This window comes from Leopardus geoffroyi, chromosome A1 (assembly GCF_018350155.1).
Source record: "Leopardus geoffroyi isolate Oge1 chromosome A1, O.geoffroyi_Oge1_pat1.0, whole genome shotgun sequence".
NCBI classification, from domain to species: Eukaryota; Metazoa; Chordata; class Mammalia; order Carnivora; family Felidae; genus Leopardus; species Leopardus geoffroyi.
Window position 1 is genome coordinate 153522583 of NC_059326.1, and position 18714 is coordinate 153541296.

At 36.1% G+C, this 18714-nt stretch overlaps 1 protein-coding gene across 4 annotated transcripts; it reads right to left on the bottom strand.

Annotated features, from left to right (window-relative positions):
- Positions 1 to 4107: 4107 nt before the first annotated feature.
- ARRDC3 (arrestin domain containing 3) lies at positions 4108 to 18712 on the bottom strand. 4 transcript variants are annotated; one of them, XM_045497898.1, is made up of 8 exons: positions 18177 to 18712; positions 14128 to 14209; positions 12066 to 12213; positions 10985 to 11087; positions 10384 to 10640; positions 9885 to 10047; positions 9458 to 9612; positions 4108 to 6877 (listed from the first exon to the last, which is right to left on the bottom strand). In XM_045497898.1, exons 1-8 carry the CDS (start codon positions 18454 to 18456, stop codon positions 6821 to 6823), a joined length of 1245 nt encoding a protein of 414 aa, XP_045353854.1. In that variant the 5' UTR covers positions 18457 to 18712; the 3' UTR covers positions 4108 to 6820. The 4 variants fall into 4 exon arrangements, with proteins under 4 accessions (XP_045353854.1, XP_045353872.1, XP_045353880.1 ...); XM_045497916.1 differs by lacking the exon at positions 18177 to 18712 and adding an exon at positions 15096 to 15594; XM_045497924.1 differs by lacking the exon at positions 12066 to 12213 and having other exon boundaries at positions 18177 to 18211.
- Positions 18713 to 18714: the final 2 nt, after the last annotated feature.

Genomic DNA, 18714 nt, shown 5'->3' on the forward strand with positions numbered 1-18714 from the left:
GCAGATATAAATAGTTAATATAAGCTCATATTGGAGTAGGGTGGGCCCTTAATCCATTATGACTATGTCTATATAAGAAGAGGAGAGACTTAGAGGAGAAAGCCAGAAGAGACAGAGATACAGTGGGAGAAGATGGACATTAGATAAAGAGGTAGAGATTCCAGTGATGCATCTATAATGCAAGGACTGCCAAAGATTGCCAGCCACCACCAGAAGCAAGAAAAGGAAAGCTCTGCCTCTCCAGACTTGAGAAGGAACATGGCCCTGCCATGATTTTGGACTTCTAGCCACCAGAACTGTGAGAGAATAAATTTTTTTTTTTTAATTATGTTTATTTTATTTTTGAGAGTGAGCGAGCGAGCGAGGGAACATGAGCAGGGGAGGGCAAGGGGGGCGGGTGTCACAGGATCCAAAACGGGTTCTGTGCTGACAGCAGAAAGCCCGACATGGGGCTTGAACTCACAAACAATGAGTTCATGACCTGAGCCATAGTTGGATGCTTAAACCAGACACCCCAAAGTTTAGTTGTTTTAACTCTCCTGGTCTAAAGTACTTTGTTAAGGCAGCCAGTAGGAAACTAATACAGAGGACAGTGTAATGAAGGAATTTATTGGGCTTTCCTGGTCAGTCTGCTCAAGGCACTCATAAAAGCTTATCAGTCTGAGGCATTTGTCCACTACTTCTCTACACAGCATGCACTGTTATGGCTGGTTCCTCACAAGGGTTTCCTAAAGTTGACTCTCCTCATAGGAGGAAGAATAGTAAGCGGAGTGAACATTTTTTTCTTTGCTGTTTTAATTTTGGAATTAACAATTTGGGGAAGAATGCATGTGCAATTTTGTTGTTGTGGGCTCTGGATATACTTTTGTAGGCTGCTAGCATCCTGTTTGTTTACATGATGAGTGTGTTATATCTTAGTTTCCTGTTATTTTCCTTTTGATCTAAACATCTTGAGTACTAACCTTTTGGGATTCAGACCTATTAAGAATGTACACATGTATATGTGTACATTATAAAAGTGTGCCTTGCACTAGAAGGTAGAAATGTTGATTTCCTTAAAAAAAAAAGCAGAAACTGGATGCTTATTCTAACAATTTTTTTTTGCATTTCTATCATTAGTTACACTATTAATTCATTAGAAAAAGATGATCTAATTCATATACTTTCCTATATTCAGTAAGGATCAGATAGCTTTTCATTTGGCAAAAATTCATGTCATCTAAAGTAATAAGAATGTAATAATTTGACTTTCATCAGTTGTTAGAAGAAACTGTTAGATTTATCATCTTAGGACAATGTATTTTAATCTTTCACATTCTTCTGTTCACTGGTAAGACTGTTTTGTGTAACTAGTAAATAAATCTCTAAATTATACCAAGATGTTTTAATGCACTATTTTAACTTAATATATTAACATTCCCAGAGACCTACCAGTGCCAGAGGTAATAATCATTTTGTTTGGATTGGAAATTGATGTTGAGAACTTATGTAAGTCTTGAATTTAGAAGTAGGAAAATCCATTTCTACTTAGAATTAGCTACAATGTATCAGAAATTCCTAGTATGTCATAAACTTGTTCTCTTGAATCACATTAGGCTATACACCTTAACATACAAATGCTAGAACCTATTCTAAAGCAATGTTTCCCCCCTTTTTTGGCTTTATAATATCTTGACACCATCTGCCAAAGTTGGTGTCTGTGAAGCTGGTTTGAAAATAATATATTCTTGTCCTTATATGTTAGTTTTGTGCTATTCAGTAAAGACAGTGATACTGGTTCTATTTCCAGTTGGGCTGGTGTGTTTCGCTTTCTATATTACTAGCTGTCTTGGATTTGAAGTCATCTTTTCATATTCATGTATTTACCACAGCATTTCCTGGTTATTTAGACTAGTTCCTCAAAAGTCAAATTAATTTTATCAGTAAGTTAAGTCAAATTAATTTTATCAGTAAGTTTTTCTCTCATGTATTGAAAAATGTATCTCCTATTGATTTTGAAATCAAGACATAAAAAGGCAAAATATTTCATCATTCAGATATGGATGTTGTGAGAAATACTGTTGTTGATATAGGAATTCTGGAGGTGTAATTGCCACCAATTATTATAGTTAAAAAGTTATATCTCAAAAATATCAAGCCATAAACAGGTTTTGAGATTTAAAATGCCACAATTATTTTTCACTTATCAAGTACTCCAAATCCTCAACTCAGTTACAGCTTGGGACTCCTGAAAACAAAGTTGCCTGTTTTGTCTTTGTCTCTTTGGTGCGCTACACAGCTTCTTAAATTTTACTGTACTTACAGATTACCTGAGAACCATGTAAACAGGAATTTTGGGTCAGTATTCTGGGGTAGACCTTGATATTCTGCTTTTCTAATGCACTCCTAGGTGACGCCATTGCTGCTGGTTTGGACACTTGTAATAGCAAGAATATATAGTAACCTCTTTTCTCCTTTCTTCTGGAAACAGATTTCTTTTTATTGGGAAACCCATTCTATGTGGCATGAGACATGACCCAGATATTGGCCAATCAGAATCGCCCTTAACAAGTGATTTGGAGAGTCCAGATGGCTTTTCTTCCAGGAGCTATAGAAGCTGGGGTCATCTTTCCTGGCCCATCTGAAATGAAAGAATAAGGCAAATATGAAAAAGGGTAAGTTAACAGAGATGAGAGACAAGAGTGTGTCTCCAGAGCATTATTTGGATTTTTGGATCCAAATGTGCTTAATATATATAGTTCATCCTTGGAATTACTGGTTAATACAGTTTGTTTGTTTTTTCACTTAAGCTAGTCTGAGTTTCTTACTGTTACAGTAAAAAAATCCTGATAAATATACTGAGCTTGTCATTCAGTAAATCCTAATTAGTGATAGGGTTTGGTTAAGTATAGATGACAATGCAAAAGCAAAGCCAAGTAACAGTCAATGAATTGTATATAACTTGAGACATGTACTTAACTCAGCCTCAAAGTATTCTAATGCAAATTTAGAAGCAACATGGTTAACTTCCAGTGTTGTAATGGACTTAGAGCATTATTTCTTTACCTAAAAATATATTACAACCTTGCGCCTTCAATGATGAAGGGGACTTTGGATAGCTACTTTCTACTTTGTGGATGAAGACATCAAAATTCACACATCCTGTTCAAGGCTACATCTAAAGTTACAGAAAGCAAAACATAGAACTCTCTTTTTCATGCTATTATTCCTCTCTCCTCAGTCATTTTTATTCCTTATTGTCTAGACATTGTGTAGATTGGGTTGTTTTTTTTTTTAATGTTCATTTATTTTGAGAGGAGATTGAGAGAGAGAGAGAGAGAGAGAGAGAGAGAGAGAGAAAGAGTGTGCAGAGGGGCAGAAAGAGGGAGAGGATCCCAAGCAGGCTTGGCATTGTCAGTGCAGAGCCTGACTTGGGGCTTGAGCCCATGAACCATGAGATCATGACCTGAGCTGAAATCAAGAGTAGGATACTTAGCTGACTGAGTCACCTAGGTGCTCCTTGCTCTTATTTCCATAAAATTGATTATAAATGTATAATGTCTAAACGCTTCTTTGTAAAACACTTTTTATCTGTATATGTTTGAGAATATGCGGCAATCATATACAACTTGATAGCTAATCTGTAAATGTATAAATACTTAAGTTTTTTTTTCTAAATGTGATCCCCAAAGTACCTATAATGTTATGAATCACTAAAATTCACACATTAAGAAAAATACTGTTATTTTAAAATTTAGCAAAAATATTTTTGTAAGGTTAGTTAATACACCTTTTAAATGTAAGTGCTCTTGGATACTTCACAGCAAGAGGGAATTGGTACCTCAAAGTGAAACTACTTTACCTGGTTAAGTTTGGTTCATATAGAGAACTTAAAATTATTTAACAAACTTATGTTTCATAAAAAAAAAAATCCGTAACTTGGTGAATTATTAAGGCAAACACTAATAAGTAGTATTAAAAATTCCTGTAAGTCTTCAGTGATTTTCTTTGATATCTAGAAACTATTCTTACCTAGCATGGGTTAAAACAGGGTTTAATTGTAGTCTTAATGTTTGCAAGCACGACGAATTACTAACATGATTAAGATTGAAATAAATCTCCAAACAATTTTACAAAAAAGAAAAAAACAAAACACTTTATTTTCCACAAGGAAGAGCAATAGGAAAAATTAAATCATTTCCCACATATTGTTTTCTTAAAACAGAGCCTACAAGGACATATTCAGCACCAAATAAAACAGGGGGAAAAAAAGGGGAAATTACAAACAGCCATAGAATATAATCTATAAAGCAAACATTTAATATTGCACTTTGTTTTGCTAACATTTTGGATTTTACTTTTCCTAATTGAAAAATCAGGAAATCTATCTTGAATACTGGAATACAACTGTGAACCTCACATCTTATGTCAGGAATTGACCAATATTTAGAAAAGAGTAAAGTAATGCCTCTAAATAAGTAAAGAAATAACTTTTAATGGGGAAAATAAAACTTTATTTGATAAAGTTTTATAGATTCAAAATTTAATCACATTTTATTTTGTGACCCAGTGCCAATTATTAGAATATTGGTCATTCTTGTTTCATGTGTTATTTATAAGAGTATATGATGATAAGTATTCCAATGCTATGCATATCAACAATTGTTCCCTAGTCAGACATAAGAGAAAAAAGAAAAGGGATTTTCAGACACCCCCCCCCCCCAAACAAAAATAAAACCACCAAATGCCCTTTATGCCAAATATTCCATTAGCTTCTTTTGAGGGGGACATTCACAAAATGATTTAACAACAATAAAAAAATATTTCACCCCCATTTCCTTATTATCTAGTATTAGTTTGCTACGGGAGCCCAAACCCTTTACTGAATCACCTAAAACGCGATTCATTTTTACGCTGGGCTTTCTTCACCCTGTCAGCATTTTTCAAACATGAATTGTCTTCCATGTTTTCTTAAAGGCCACTTATGGAAAAGCCTATTTGTTTTGTATGAAGCTTTAAGACAGTATTTAACCAGGTCAAGCACCAAGCCAGAGTTACTATTATTTTCAGCCACTTTATTAACTGTGGGGTTAAACGGCAGGATAGATGTAACACCCATTTCACACGTATGTTGCAATATCAGAGATGCTGATTTTCATTAAAAACATCAGAGCTGAATTCCTTCCAAAGTAAGACGATCGGTAAACTTGGTACCTTGGAAAATGCAGTTTTTAAGTGTCATCATGAATGCTGGTATATTTGTTATGAGCCAACTGTAAATTATCTTTAATATAAACTATAATTTACTGATGTGGTTGCTCTTATCTATATATACTCAAAGTGAGTTGTTTCTCATGTTTAGCAAAATGTTCTTTAGGTAATGGAAAAAATACTTTCATTAAAAAAAACTCCACAAAAATATAAAACAGTTATCATCCCAGCACATATTCTAGTATACTTGTAATTCTGAAGTTATACACTTTTAGAATAAACTTGGGTTTTCAAGCTCTGAGAAGCTTGAGCAGGACACGAAATATATAAATTGAACTCTCTAATATGTATGTGTATGTGTGTGTGTGTGTATGTGTGTGTGTACATATTCCTGCTCATTAAAACACTTTGCACCAGCAAAAATGATTTCCAACATAGGTGTTTTGGAGGTAATTAAGTAACTCCGTACAAAAATAAATGCACTTTCTCCTCCTTTCCAGTGACTGGAAAATTTTCATACTCTTAAAATAATAAAAATAACAATCATTTTTAAGAGCAACAAGCCCTTAACTCTTTGCTGGTGCCTGCCATACTGCCTTTCTTTACTCCATTCTTAGCTCTGCTAGTTTCTTCTTATATGTAATGATAAAAAGGGAATGTGGGTGGGTTATCACTTTTGTGTATGTCCCTTTTCCAAATTTCCCTCTCCAAAAAGCCAACCAAACAAACAAAACAAAAAAATAACTCAACAGTGCAACAAAACACAAATAGCATTCCAACAGTTTGGCAAGTGATGCGTTCACCTGAGATTAAGTGATTTTAGGCAGTCAGTAACAAAATGCTGCTTTGCTGTAATAGTAGAAAGGCAACAAATTCTTAAAAGAAACCAAGAAGGTATACAATCTTGACAAAGTCTCTTATTAGCTTCCTCCTCTTATCTCTTTTCCCACATATCTGTTGCGTATCTACTACAGTAGGCTGCAAAACATACAGCAAGAAGGATTGGCTTGAAGGCATTTGATGTTTGTAAATAAATCCACGATAGGATCCAAGCTGAAGAGGTGATACATGGTCAGCCTAGTAGGACATTTCTGAGCATGTGCATACGCAGGTAAAGTCCAGGCTATATTAAATTAAAAAAAAAGTCAGTGCGTTTTTTTCATGTTAAAGTTTTTTCAAAGCTTTCTTTTGTTCCTTGTTGTGCTGACCACAAACAAGTTTTTAAAGAGTATCAAGAGTCTGGCATAAATGGAAAAAAAAAAGCTGTAGTGACATCGGAACTGCACAATGTAAGCATTGAGCATGTGCAAATTTTCAAATCAAAAGAAGGAAATCATCCCTCTTTACAACGTGGTGTCTTGACACGTATGACCATAGGCTAAGAAGACTGCTCTTAATATGTGCCTGTTTTAAAGGAGAAAAGCTTAGATCTTCAAGCATGTTGGAGCAGTCCCAGAATGTTGCTGTAGGCTTCTAAAGCATGATCACTGGTTGTTTCATGTATCTGCCATTTTTCTGGGCAAAAGCAATTCCACTTCCTCTGAAAACGTGTCTCCAAGATACTTCTCTGTCCTCAGCTGGGAAGAGATACAGTTCAGAACCCACATCAAGTTGATCTAACACAGTTCCTTCAACGAGAGGGGCAGGATGGTCTATCATCTGCTGACTGATCAGGATTTGGATCAATCTAAAAAGAAAAGTGAAAAAAAAAATAGTTATTTGATAAGGTCTAGTAAAAATGCAGCTAATGACTAACATTTTGAGTACCACTGAGGAATTTAATCACAAAGAACATACGCAGCATTTAAGGGAAGAAAGGATACTAGTATTATCTGTAAAGTGTCTTAGATTTAATTACTAGGTTAATAATAAAATTTATAAAGGTATGCCCAAATAGTTCTCTTTTCCAGAAGGTAATGGTGAAATTTTATCAGAGAATGGTGTTTTACTCCACACTTAGTAGGAACGAAGACTCAAATACACAATGGAAAACATCTTCATATCAATGATCTCCTTTTATGAAGTATCCCTTTTATCCTTTTACAAAAAAGTCAACTCCTCTCTTTTCTAGGCTTTGAGAAGAATGCAGTTGTGTAAAACCCCAGAGGGCCTAGAAAAACAGTGTATCAAGAACTAATGCTGAACCCAAAATGCTCTACAGTCTTCCCACCTTCTCTATTTCTACAGTGACTTTCATATGCACATACATTTAAGCAACGTGAGTATATTTCAGCTGTTTCTCAGCTAGAAAGAGAATTGACATAGGAAGGCAAATAGCTGCCTTTAATACGTTCCTTTTTGTGAGACATCGTTTGGGCAACACCCATTTTTACTTGTATTTAAATGTGGCACAGTCCAAAGTGCCTTAGAAACTTTAGGTAAAACACATTTTTAGAGGAAAAAAAGCATCTACCTTTTAATGACTTAAAAGAGACAAAAAAAAAATCACTGTAATACAATCCAGAACTCCTCCCCCCATGCGGCTATTAATTAAATCACACTTTGAACCAATTTAGGGTTTTAAAAGTTTTTAAATTCCCTTAATTATCTTAGTTCACTTTAAAAGAAGGAAGTAGAATTTTACTACAAATTGCTTAGATTGTCATTCTTTTAAAATGCCTGTTGTACAGCCAGAAGGCCTCAGATCAAATCAGTAGTGACTGACTTAAGACAGAAACATCAGTGTAAAAATGTAATAAAATCTGTAAGTGGGAGAACATTTTTAACATTGTAAGGGAAATTTTATGAAATAGAATAGTAGGATAGAAAACCATAAGAATTTACAAAAACAAATTCTAAATATTCTACATTTCAATGAATAAAGTGGATCTCCTATTAACCACATTCAAAGGAAAACACACTCTTCTGGCAATGATGTTAAGGGAGAAAAGGAGCAATTTCTTGCAGAGTGAAACAATCCCATTATGTCTTATTTGAGAGTAATAATATGTAGTAAAATTGCTAAACTATGATAACCAAAAGGATTAGGTTGATTCCAGTGATTTACAAAACTATTTGGTATTATACTGGTATCAAGGGCAACTTTAAAGCCCTTCAAACATGTATGTATTTTTAAAAAAATTTTTAATGTGTATTTATTTTTGAGAGACAGAGACTGAGCATGAGCAAGGGAGGGGCAGAGAGAGAGGGAGACACAGAATCTGAAGCAGACTCCAGGCGCTGAGCTGTCAACACAGAGCCTGACGTGGGGCTCGAACTCACAAACTGTGAGACCATGACCTGAGCCAAGTCAGCGAAGCCACCCAGGCGCCCCTGTTCAAACATGTATTAAGATATATTCTGAAGTATCCCGAAATTGCTGGCTTTCTACCCTGCCTCCTTGCCTTCCACATGCTGTTTTTCCTGCCTGGACTATATTACTTTTTGAGGACTACTTATTTTGAAGATCTGACTTAATAATCACCTTCTCAGGGAAGCCTTTCCTGATTCCCAAGTCCTAATGAACTGTTCTCAAATCAACTGCATGCATTCCTATCATACTATTATGGAATATTTCATCTCTAAATTTGTTCTTCTCACTAGTCTGTGAGCTTCTCTCAAGTAAGGGCCATGTTTTATTCACCTACATGCTTGGTGGTCATCAATGGGAGATGAATAGAAATGTTTGTCTAACATGTTTTTGCACATGTTCTTTTCCCCTATGACTGTTAAAATATGCAAGAATTAAACTTGAAAAGGCTGATGAGTAAGATGAATTAAAACCACTGAATTAATTTATGGTTGCAAAATGCCACTTCTATTGATGCTTAAAATATGAATTAGTCCTGGGGTGCCTGGTTGACTCAGTCTGTTGAGCATCTGACTCTTGATTTTGGCTCAGGTCATGATGTCATGGTTTGTGAGTTCAAGCCCCGTATCAGGCTCTGCGCGGACAGTGCAGAACCTGCTTGGGATTCTCTGTAAAGCTCTCTTTCTGCCCCTTCCCCGCATGTGCTTGCTCTCTCTCTCAAAATAAATATAAATAAGCTTAAAAAAATGAATTATTCCTTTAACTGACATTCTGTGAGCATGAGACTGGATCACTATCCCTGTTTCCCCAATAATATGAGTCCTACTTATTAAAGTTAAGAATGAAACTTATTTAAATCTGGACAACCATAATTTAATGCTTAATCCTGTTGTTTCAAATTATTTTTTTATTAATATGATGCTAATCAAAACTGAACTACGTTTTTAAAAAAGTCTACAATAGTATTTCCCAGGAGAGCTAGCCTATTTAATACTTGAGGAGCTAGTGCTTAATTACCTCTGAATAAAGAGGTGGAGGCAAGAACCGAAACTCCTGGATATAAGCAAACAGTGGTCCTTGAAGCGCTCTCTCAAAGTCATCACAAGCACTCACTGGTGCAAGATTGTTCCGCCTTTGTTCCTCTGTTACCACTTCTGCATAGCTGGGTGGTGCTGAAGGAAAAAGATACACGCAATTCGAACAGCATGTTCTTATGCATGTCAAAATACACAGAATAATAGATATTAAAAAAGAATGTCAAGATAAAAAAAATAATTTTTTGTTTTGTGATCAAAACTACAGGGATATAGGTTTTAAATCTAACATTAGGGACACATCTACTGTCTGCAGGTATAGACAAAAGTGTATCTATAAAATATTAGAAGCAAAATTATGTTCTTGAAAATATTAAGAGATTAAGCTTAAACATGCATTATCAAATTACCTTCAGGTCTTTCAGGTAGGGATAAACCAAGCCAGTTCATATTCATGCTACACTGACTGCTTACACTTGAGGTTCTGCTACCAAATGGATGTAGAGGAATGGTACCAATGACAAGTGGCAAATTAAGAAATAAATCCATAGCTCCAGGAATATCCACATATACCTAAACATTGAAAAAAGATGTTAGGTTTAGAATTCCAAGTATTATTTCTTTTTTAAAAACTAATAACCCTATCTTAATGTTGAAGCCTTCATTTACTTTGTTTCTTAGTTATATATACGTAAAACGTACAAGAAAAATTTCTCTAGTTACGTATAATACTGTATAGTACGTTTACACGTGAGGTAAACGATTAATTATAAACCAAACTTAGTATTTACATATATTTTTATATATCATATATGGAATATAAAAATCAAATCCTGGATATAAGACAAAATAATATCCTCATGACTTTAATACTAAATAACAACAACAAACCCTTAACTCTATACATACCATTAGTGAATATTCCACACGAATTATGCTACAGTCGAGGATAGAGGGAGAAACTGGTGGAATTTTCAGCAACTTTCCATTCCAGGTATCTGTCTTTCCAGATGATAAGGATTCCCCACGTAAGTTAGCCACAAGCTGTTTTACTTCCTTCATTTTCCCTTTGGCATAGAAGGCCTGTGTTTGGTAAATGGCTGCCTTTGGCACTACCATTCGGGAAGAGCAGTTTTCAATCTCAGCAAATATCTGAATTGATTCACCTAGAGAAAAAAAAATATGTATCTACTGTTAAAAAAGCAGAAAAAGGTAAAACAAACCCCAAAATGTAGATTCTTAAGAACTTAAAATGTAAGTTCATTGCTCTACATGGACTACATGGACAAAAAACTGTCCCAAAAGCAGGAAGTAATTTAGAATTATGAAAAAGAACTACTCATTTACAGTAGCTATTTAAAAATGGACACTACATTCCAATATATGAAAGAAAACTGAGTTACTTTACTAAAGAATACTATATTATGTTTGCATTTAGAGACATTCCATAAATTTATATATAAAAGCTAAATGAAGGATCGTTTTCCTTGGGAAGCAATCTCATACATACCTGGGGTATAGCCCTTCCTTTCGATTTTGGCACTTAAGGATATTGGGCCTGAGGTACAGAACCAGCAACAGAGAGTCTTTTCTTTTGTGCCTGCTTGGGGTGACTGTAAGAAATAAATTTGGAGAAAAAGATCAATGCATGAAATTGGGACAGTAACAATGTTTTAATATAAAAATCCCAAATTCTTGGAGAATTAAAATTAAAAGCAGTGTTGCTTTTTTTCTAAGTGTATCCAAATGTACTTCAAAAAAAACCTAACTGATGGCTCCTGAATTATACAATTATTTTTGTTTATATATAAATTTCCATTCAGTTAAAAAAAGGGGTACAAGGTTTAACATCACATTCCATAAACAAAGTTTTACATATACAGTAATTAAAAACTAACCATCCAAACAAACAAAAAAACCCTTTCCACATAAACTGCCTTTAAAAAAAAAAAGGCAGCTTAGAAAGCAGTTTGGTTATAATCCCAAATGTTAACATCTTTCTTTAAGAATGTAACAATCAATTATGTAAAAAAAGGAAAACTCTCATTTTTAATGTTATTTGCTTAAAGATGTTATCATTTGTTTAAACCAAACAAAGTTTTTAAAGTCAAATTTGAATCTTGTGGAAAAATGCAATTAAAAAGAATTGCTTTTAAAATGGAATTGTTTTTTTATCAAAGTGACAAAATCTCCCCAACATTTGACAACTATCCCTATGTTGGAAGAATGCAATGCGAATTTTAGATTATGATCTTTTCATGGTAAGTGATATGGTCTTATAATAACTGATACTACTGTTCCTCTTCTGCTAGAATTATCCAAGGAACAGATCTATTTTTTGTTATTGTTATCTTTTGAGTAAGAGTTATTTCATACCATATGCTGAAGTTATTACGTCAGAAAATATGAGCATACTTTTCGCTAATTTGTGTGCTCTTGACTGTATTTTTAAAATAAATATTAAAAAATAAATAGTTATGAATTTTAAAATAAATCACAATTTAAAATTTCTACGTATTGCATAGTTTAGGTGATTATTCTTTAATATTTATATGCTGAAAACAAGAATGAAGAATTCAGTCAATTCTTACCAGTAATGAAGGAGTGTTGATATCTATATGCTCAAAGACTGTAAATTCCTTCTTTAATTTTACTGGTAGAAGCCAAGGCCTGTGCAATTCGGCTTTCACCCAATAGCGCACACTGCCATGTCGGCCTTCGAATGAGGTAGCAAGTGGTCTGTGCAGAATATAAAGTTCAATATATTAATTTTATACCTCTTTTTAATAATTATACAGCAGGTCAGCATATAGAAGTGTTACTACAGGGCACTGTTTATTATCAATGAGGTATCAAACACAGAATTTTTTTAATTTCCAAAGGGATAAGTCATTGGGGGAAAAAAAATCTTCTGTTTTCCAAATGACAATAGCTAACAGTTAATATAGTAATTTTGCTTAAAAAAGCCAGAAGAATACAATCCCTCTAAAGTAAGAAGAAGCTACTTTTAATACTGGTGGCAAAATTATGCAAGTTTGGAAATGAACAATTCTTGAAAGATCAAAAGTATAATCTAAAAATGAAGTTAAAAATGGTTTAAGTATTTCTATTAAGAAATTCTACCCACTGGCTAGAAATCTCTTTTTGTAGTAACTAATTAAGAAGGTTTAGAAAAGGCATAGGCCATTTGTTATAATTTAAAAAAATTTGCATTTTATAGGTCTACTGAAACTCTAAAAAGCTGGTTTCCCATTTCCTAGTTTACTCATATTCTAACTCTTTTTGGCCAGGTTTTCTAACTTTATAGGTTTAAAAAGAAAAAGAAACATTTCTGTTAATCTGTGTCAAGAAAATCAGAAGTGTTTTTCAATCTCCCAAATTTTATTAATTGTGGAAGGTTTTATTTCGGTAGGCTTAGTTTTTTTTTTTTTCTTCTTTCATAATTTCCTTAGAAAAATGCCCAGGGTTCAGTTATGTATAAGGTAAAGTGCTAACTTAGATTAGCATGAGAAGTAGTGTTGTTTTTACAGATATTTTTGTATTTTAGACTCCTGTATTAATGTGTATAGCACAGAAAAATAAAATGCAGTATTTATGTTAGTCTTCCAGACTTTATTTTAAATGACCTTGATTTGGGGTGCCTGGGTGGCTCAGTCAAACATCTGACTCTTGATTTTGGATCAGGTCGAGACCTCACGGTTTGTGGAATTGAGCCCCATGTCCGGCTCTGAGCTGACAGTGCAGAGCCTGCTTTGGATTTGCTCTCCCTCTTTTTCTCTCAAAATAAATAAATAAACATTAAAAAAAGTTAATGACCTTGGTTTACAGATTTTTAAAAAACATATAAATATTAAATTACCTTCACCCTGAAAAATATTCAGGCCCAGTATTAGCATTATATTCACACTTGCAGTATGTCTCTTAAAAAGTAGATTAGGGCATGGAGGAAATAGAATATTCTGAAAAATACCATTTATGAACTATTCGCATGTAACTCAAGTACTAGAATTATCAAAGATATTAAAAAATTGAGGGGAGTATTTTTTTTTAATGATCTATTTTTATGTTAAGAATAAACCACTTTCTTTTCTTCTTCCATACTATATTTCAAGCCTTATATTTAGGTACATGATGGGTGTTTCCTTTTAAGTTCAGATCATACAGTATCTCTTTTGGGACCTTTTCAATCAGCTCTTTGCACAGAAGCTGAATCCGTATCTAAAGAACATCACTTCTAAAGTTAATCTATTCCTAATTATTTTTATCTTTTTAATTTACTGCTGTTAGTTAGCATTAGCAGAAAAGACTTGATATGTTCTATGTTTCTGCTAGTACCAATTGATGATAAATAAAGTACTTATAAAATGCTTACTATTTGAGCAGAATCTTCTAATTCACTCACGTTAGGTGAAATACTATTCAAGTTTTAAAAACCTCACAGATCTTGAGACAAAGTACTAAGAATTGAGCTTTGCTTTCTATAATTTTGCCAAGCTAGATTAAAAAGTAGCTACTTCTTTCAGTGTATTGTTTTCCTCTAGCAACATTCAATAATGAAAAGGGTTTTTTTTTAAACTAAAAATATTTAAATTTAGAATAATTTTAATTTTAAAAGAATGGAGGTTTATGAAGAATGCCTGTTACAATACTTACGTCTGTGGAAGCTCGAAGCTGAATGCATATTCATGCCTTCCTGAATGAATAGTGTTGAAGCCTTCTTCGGAATTATCATCATCTTAAAACAAACAGAAAAAGAAAAAGCTTGACGTTAAACCTTTGCACACTCCTCACAGTGGCATAACTTTAAAAATATTCCTATAACAAGGCCACAAGCTTTGTAGTCTGAGAGGTCTTAATGCCAATTCTTACTTTGGTTACTTCCCCTGGGTGAAATACAAATCCTGAGACTTCAGTTGCCTCATCTGTAAGATGGGGATAATTAACACTTCTACCCCAAAGGCAAGTATTTTAATGGTATATGAGCCAACTCTACAGGATCTGCATCCAATACAGTACATGCTCAACAAAAAGAGGAGGAGCTCAAATTTCACACTATGATGTTTGTTATCTTGGTCTCCAATGGTTTAAGCTTATTATGAGACATATAATAAAAACTGGGTAAACCTTTCAAGTCTGTCAGTTTTGATACAGATGAAATGAATGTTATAATTCTAAAACCATTAGAAAACTTTGTCAAATGTTGACGTTAAAAAGAAAAACGGAACAGTGATTTTAATGTCAGTTTCAAAGCTAAAAATAAAAATTCTTTATTGACCCTAAAACGATGACCACACTCAGTTTGCCCTAGCAACAGCTAAAAATGTGCATACATATATTAAAAAAACCCTTAAATAGCTTTAAGATCTTTTAAAGGTTGCCTGCTTACGGGGAAACATGTTCTACATCCTTGAAAAATGAACTCCAATTAGGTTGTTTCCAATTTCCAGATGAATGACCTTTCATTTTATAACCAATTTCTTTCGGCCAAAGAGCTTATTTTAAAAATTTCTCCATAATAAATATACTTAATGAAAACACGGGCGGAGATTCTGTATTCTTAAAATGACTTTTCTTAGCCTTCTAAATATTATAATTACATAAATGTCTTATTATTAACGTACTTTTTAGTGTAGACACCATCATTTACCACGAGAGGAGACGAGATTGGTAAAATCATTTAACTTTCCCTCACCAAAAAGTATCGAAGGTACACAAAAAATGTGATGCTTCCCTTACATCAAAGGGAGAAAAGGAAAAAAGCGCGTCTCTATGTGGATACTTTTATTCAAAACCCACAATGATTCCCTCATATCTCAGTACTATTTTCCTCGTCCCCTGTGCAAATCCTCTGAACGAATTTCAGCACTGAAAATTGGCTGGTGAGTTGGGGGCCATGTACACTCGCTCCCCTCGAAGGCGCCCAAAGTTTGCCTCCCTCTCCTTTTCTTCCCTTCTCTCTCCCTTTTTGTGCCAGCTCAGCAGTCTCATTGAGTCGAGCTGCGGCGGCCGCGCCGTGGTAAACAAGTGCCGGGCTGTCAATCAAGAACTAGACCGGAGCAGGAGAGGACCGGCCTAAACCGGCGCGAGCAGATCCCAGCCGGCCCGCCCGCGCGCCGCCGCCGCCCGCGCGACCCGCTATACATACGGCATACGTCGCGCGGCGCTCGCGCTCGCGTTCGCGCAGCCTACCCTGCTGGACTGGGGGCGGGGCGACCGCACCGCGGCGCTTCCGCTTTACACGCCCCAGCCGGTGACCGGTTCGATCTGGCTCGGGCCACCCTGACACCTTTACAGTTGCGGTGAGGGAAACTGGGGCGGGGTGGGGGTGGGCAGGGCTGCATAGTCCCCGGGAAACAATGGGGAGGGGCCAGGGAATGCTCGCCAAGGCCCCGACCCCAGCTTTCGTTGTCAGTGGCACTTTTCCCTTTCCTCCTGGCCAGCCTTTACGGTCTGTCCCTCAGGTCAAATCAAGGTAGCCGGTCTGGGGACTGCATAGGTCCACAACACGCTTTGTTTCAGCTCAGGGAATGAGCGTTTCCAGAAGCCAGCTGACATCTTCCAGCCGAGAACAGGAAAACGGGGTCCTGCTAACCCTGCCTACCCAAGTTCCTTCAGAATAGAATTGTCAGCTGAAGTTACGCCCAGGGCCGTTCGGCACCTGTAAGGCCAGCAGGAGCTTCTCCCTCTCTACTCTGCTGAAACCCAAGATCGTTTTCTTCGGGGTCCCCAAGCTAGCCGAGGTGAGGGGCGACAACATTCCGTGACATGAACCACGGCGCCTCCACAAGCTCGGGGAGGGATGCGCGTACGGGCGGGGGCGGCCACTCTGGAGGGACCTTTACCGGCGCACGCCGGTTCCAAGCCTCGCCCCAACCGGCGCGAGCCCACTCTCCCCACCCGCCCGCGCCCAATCCAATCAGAGCCTGGCATCGCCTTAGCAACAGGCTAACAAACGCGGCTCCGCCTATCGCCGGTCGCCCGGGGCGGGGTCTCAGTTACCAGGCTAGTTTGAGAGGTCCCACTTTTAAGTCATTGAAACTATTCCAGCTAAGAGCTCGTCCGCGCCTTGCAGGGGTTGAGGGGCATCTCGTTGGGGTACGGGGTACATAGTTTTCTTTACCGTGAAATCATCGAGTAACTAATCAAACTGCGTTTGCCCCCATAAGTCGTTATTCTACTTTTATACCACTGCAAACCTCAGCTCCTTAAAAACCTTTTGTTTCTTAACCGTTTGATAAAAAGCTGCAATGTCCAGAAAGGTTCAAACACAAACTCGTGTGCCTGCTTCTCAACAAATACCAAAGCTGTCATTAGGCATTTACATTTAACATCAGTCTTACTGCTCAGAAGGATTAACTAGAAATTATTTCAGAATACAAATGACCTGTGTGTAACCGTGAAAACCCAACCAAAGAACTGATTTCATCTTAATCTATTAAAAAAAAATGAGTTAAATGCTGTAACTCCCAAGCATCCTTCATTTCGACACTTGCCTTAGTTCAATTAGCACTTCCTCAAGGATGTATATTTTTTAATATTAAAAAAGGTAAAGATGTCCTGTACTTTTTCAAAATCGTCAACATTTGAACTAAATACTGCATGAAAAAGGAGAAGCATAAAATTACATAACCAGTTTTAACATTATATTCTTCTTGGGCTAGGAATTAAGTCATCGCCACCACCTGACGCGTGTAACCAATCTGCTGAGAGCAGAACAAGCGCCCCTCCTCACCACCCCCCAGAACTGGTCCGAAACAGGATTGAACCGCTTCTAACAAAGGGTGGAAACTTAGAAAAACAAGCTTAGAGTCTCCTATATTTCCACAATGTAACCACTTAAACAATAGATTGGAAATCTTAGGACCCCTTCTCCCCTTGACAACCCTTCATCTTCCCTTTCTAACCAAAAATCAAATCCAATGTGCCGAATACTTTTCAATTCCATTTGACTGGCACCGGTTTCATTGAATGCACGTTCCAAAGTTAGGCATCATACTCGGAAAAGAAAATTACTGACCCGAAATGGCTTCTAAAACTGATTTGAAACCTATCATAATGATAGACACTATCCTTTAAAATAGAGAATGCTTGATGTAAATTTATAAAGGATCTGGAAAGAATAGGGAAAAAACACGTGGGGTGTTGATGCCATATGTCAAAATAAGCCACAGAAATCCTTTATCAAAGAACAACGATCAATTCTTTAAAATATTTTGCGTGTCAATACTAAAAATGAAAACCACCTATTTACCCACTTAAAAATGTTACTCCATTTCTTCACTGAAGCTTAGTTTTTTAAGATCTAAGGTTGCAGAGTACAAGGGAAAAAAATCGAATATTGGACTGCAGATTTTAGCAATTCATTTGAAAACTTATTAGTAAAATTATTGAATGAGATTTAAGTAGAATTTACAAGTAAGATAGAAATGTATTCCAAGTGCGTATGGCACAGACCAAGCCGGGTATAGACAGAGGTAGTTGAATAAGTGCAGTTTGCAGTCACTTTGCAGATGCCTGCATGCATTACGGCTTAACACACGATGAATGTCAAGGAGAATCCCAATCTTCCAACTTTGCTAATCTTTATCAAACTGCTATGTGTTATGCCAGGAGTAGAACTAACACGAATTCAGGAAAATTGAAAAGGTACTTTTCCAAAGAAAATCAAGGTCTAATGATTTCTGCATAATATAAAAACTTACCTCTTTCGTGTCCAATTAAGATGTCTTTATGGTTGAAATATTCTACTTCTTCAGTGTAATTCTGTGTATAGGCAGTATTGGAGCCGGCGTTTCTTGACTCGGTCCAGCGTACTTTCGCATGTCCTCTTGCATGAATTTTAAGAGATTTTACTCTGATTTCCCCAGTAACTTCTAAATTCACCCTTCCTGAGACTGTATCCCCACTAGAATACACAGGGACATTGCTGTCATTAAGACAGTCAAAGCTTATTGTCAAACTCTTCACCTTTCCCAGCACCATGTTTATAACAAAATCTATAAAAATATAATGTAAGACAAAAAAAGTCAAGATCACATATAAAATGTGATCTTCACCTAACACTGATCGATGTCTTTGCCGTGCAAAAAGCTTGCAGGCAAGATCAGTGATTCTTTACAAATAGTTCATTGAGATTTCTTAAAAAGTCAGGGCAGCCCAGAGGCTGCTGCTCCACGATTCTGCTAGTCTCAGTGGTCTCCTTACAAAGACGGGCGGCTGGAGGCTGCCAGCTCACTTTAA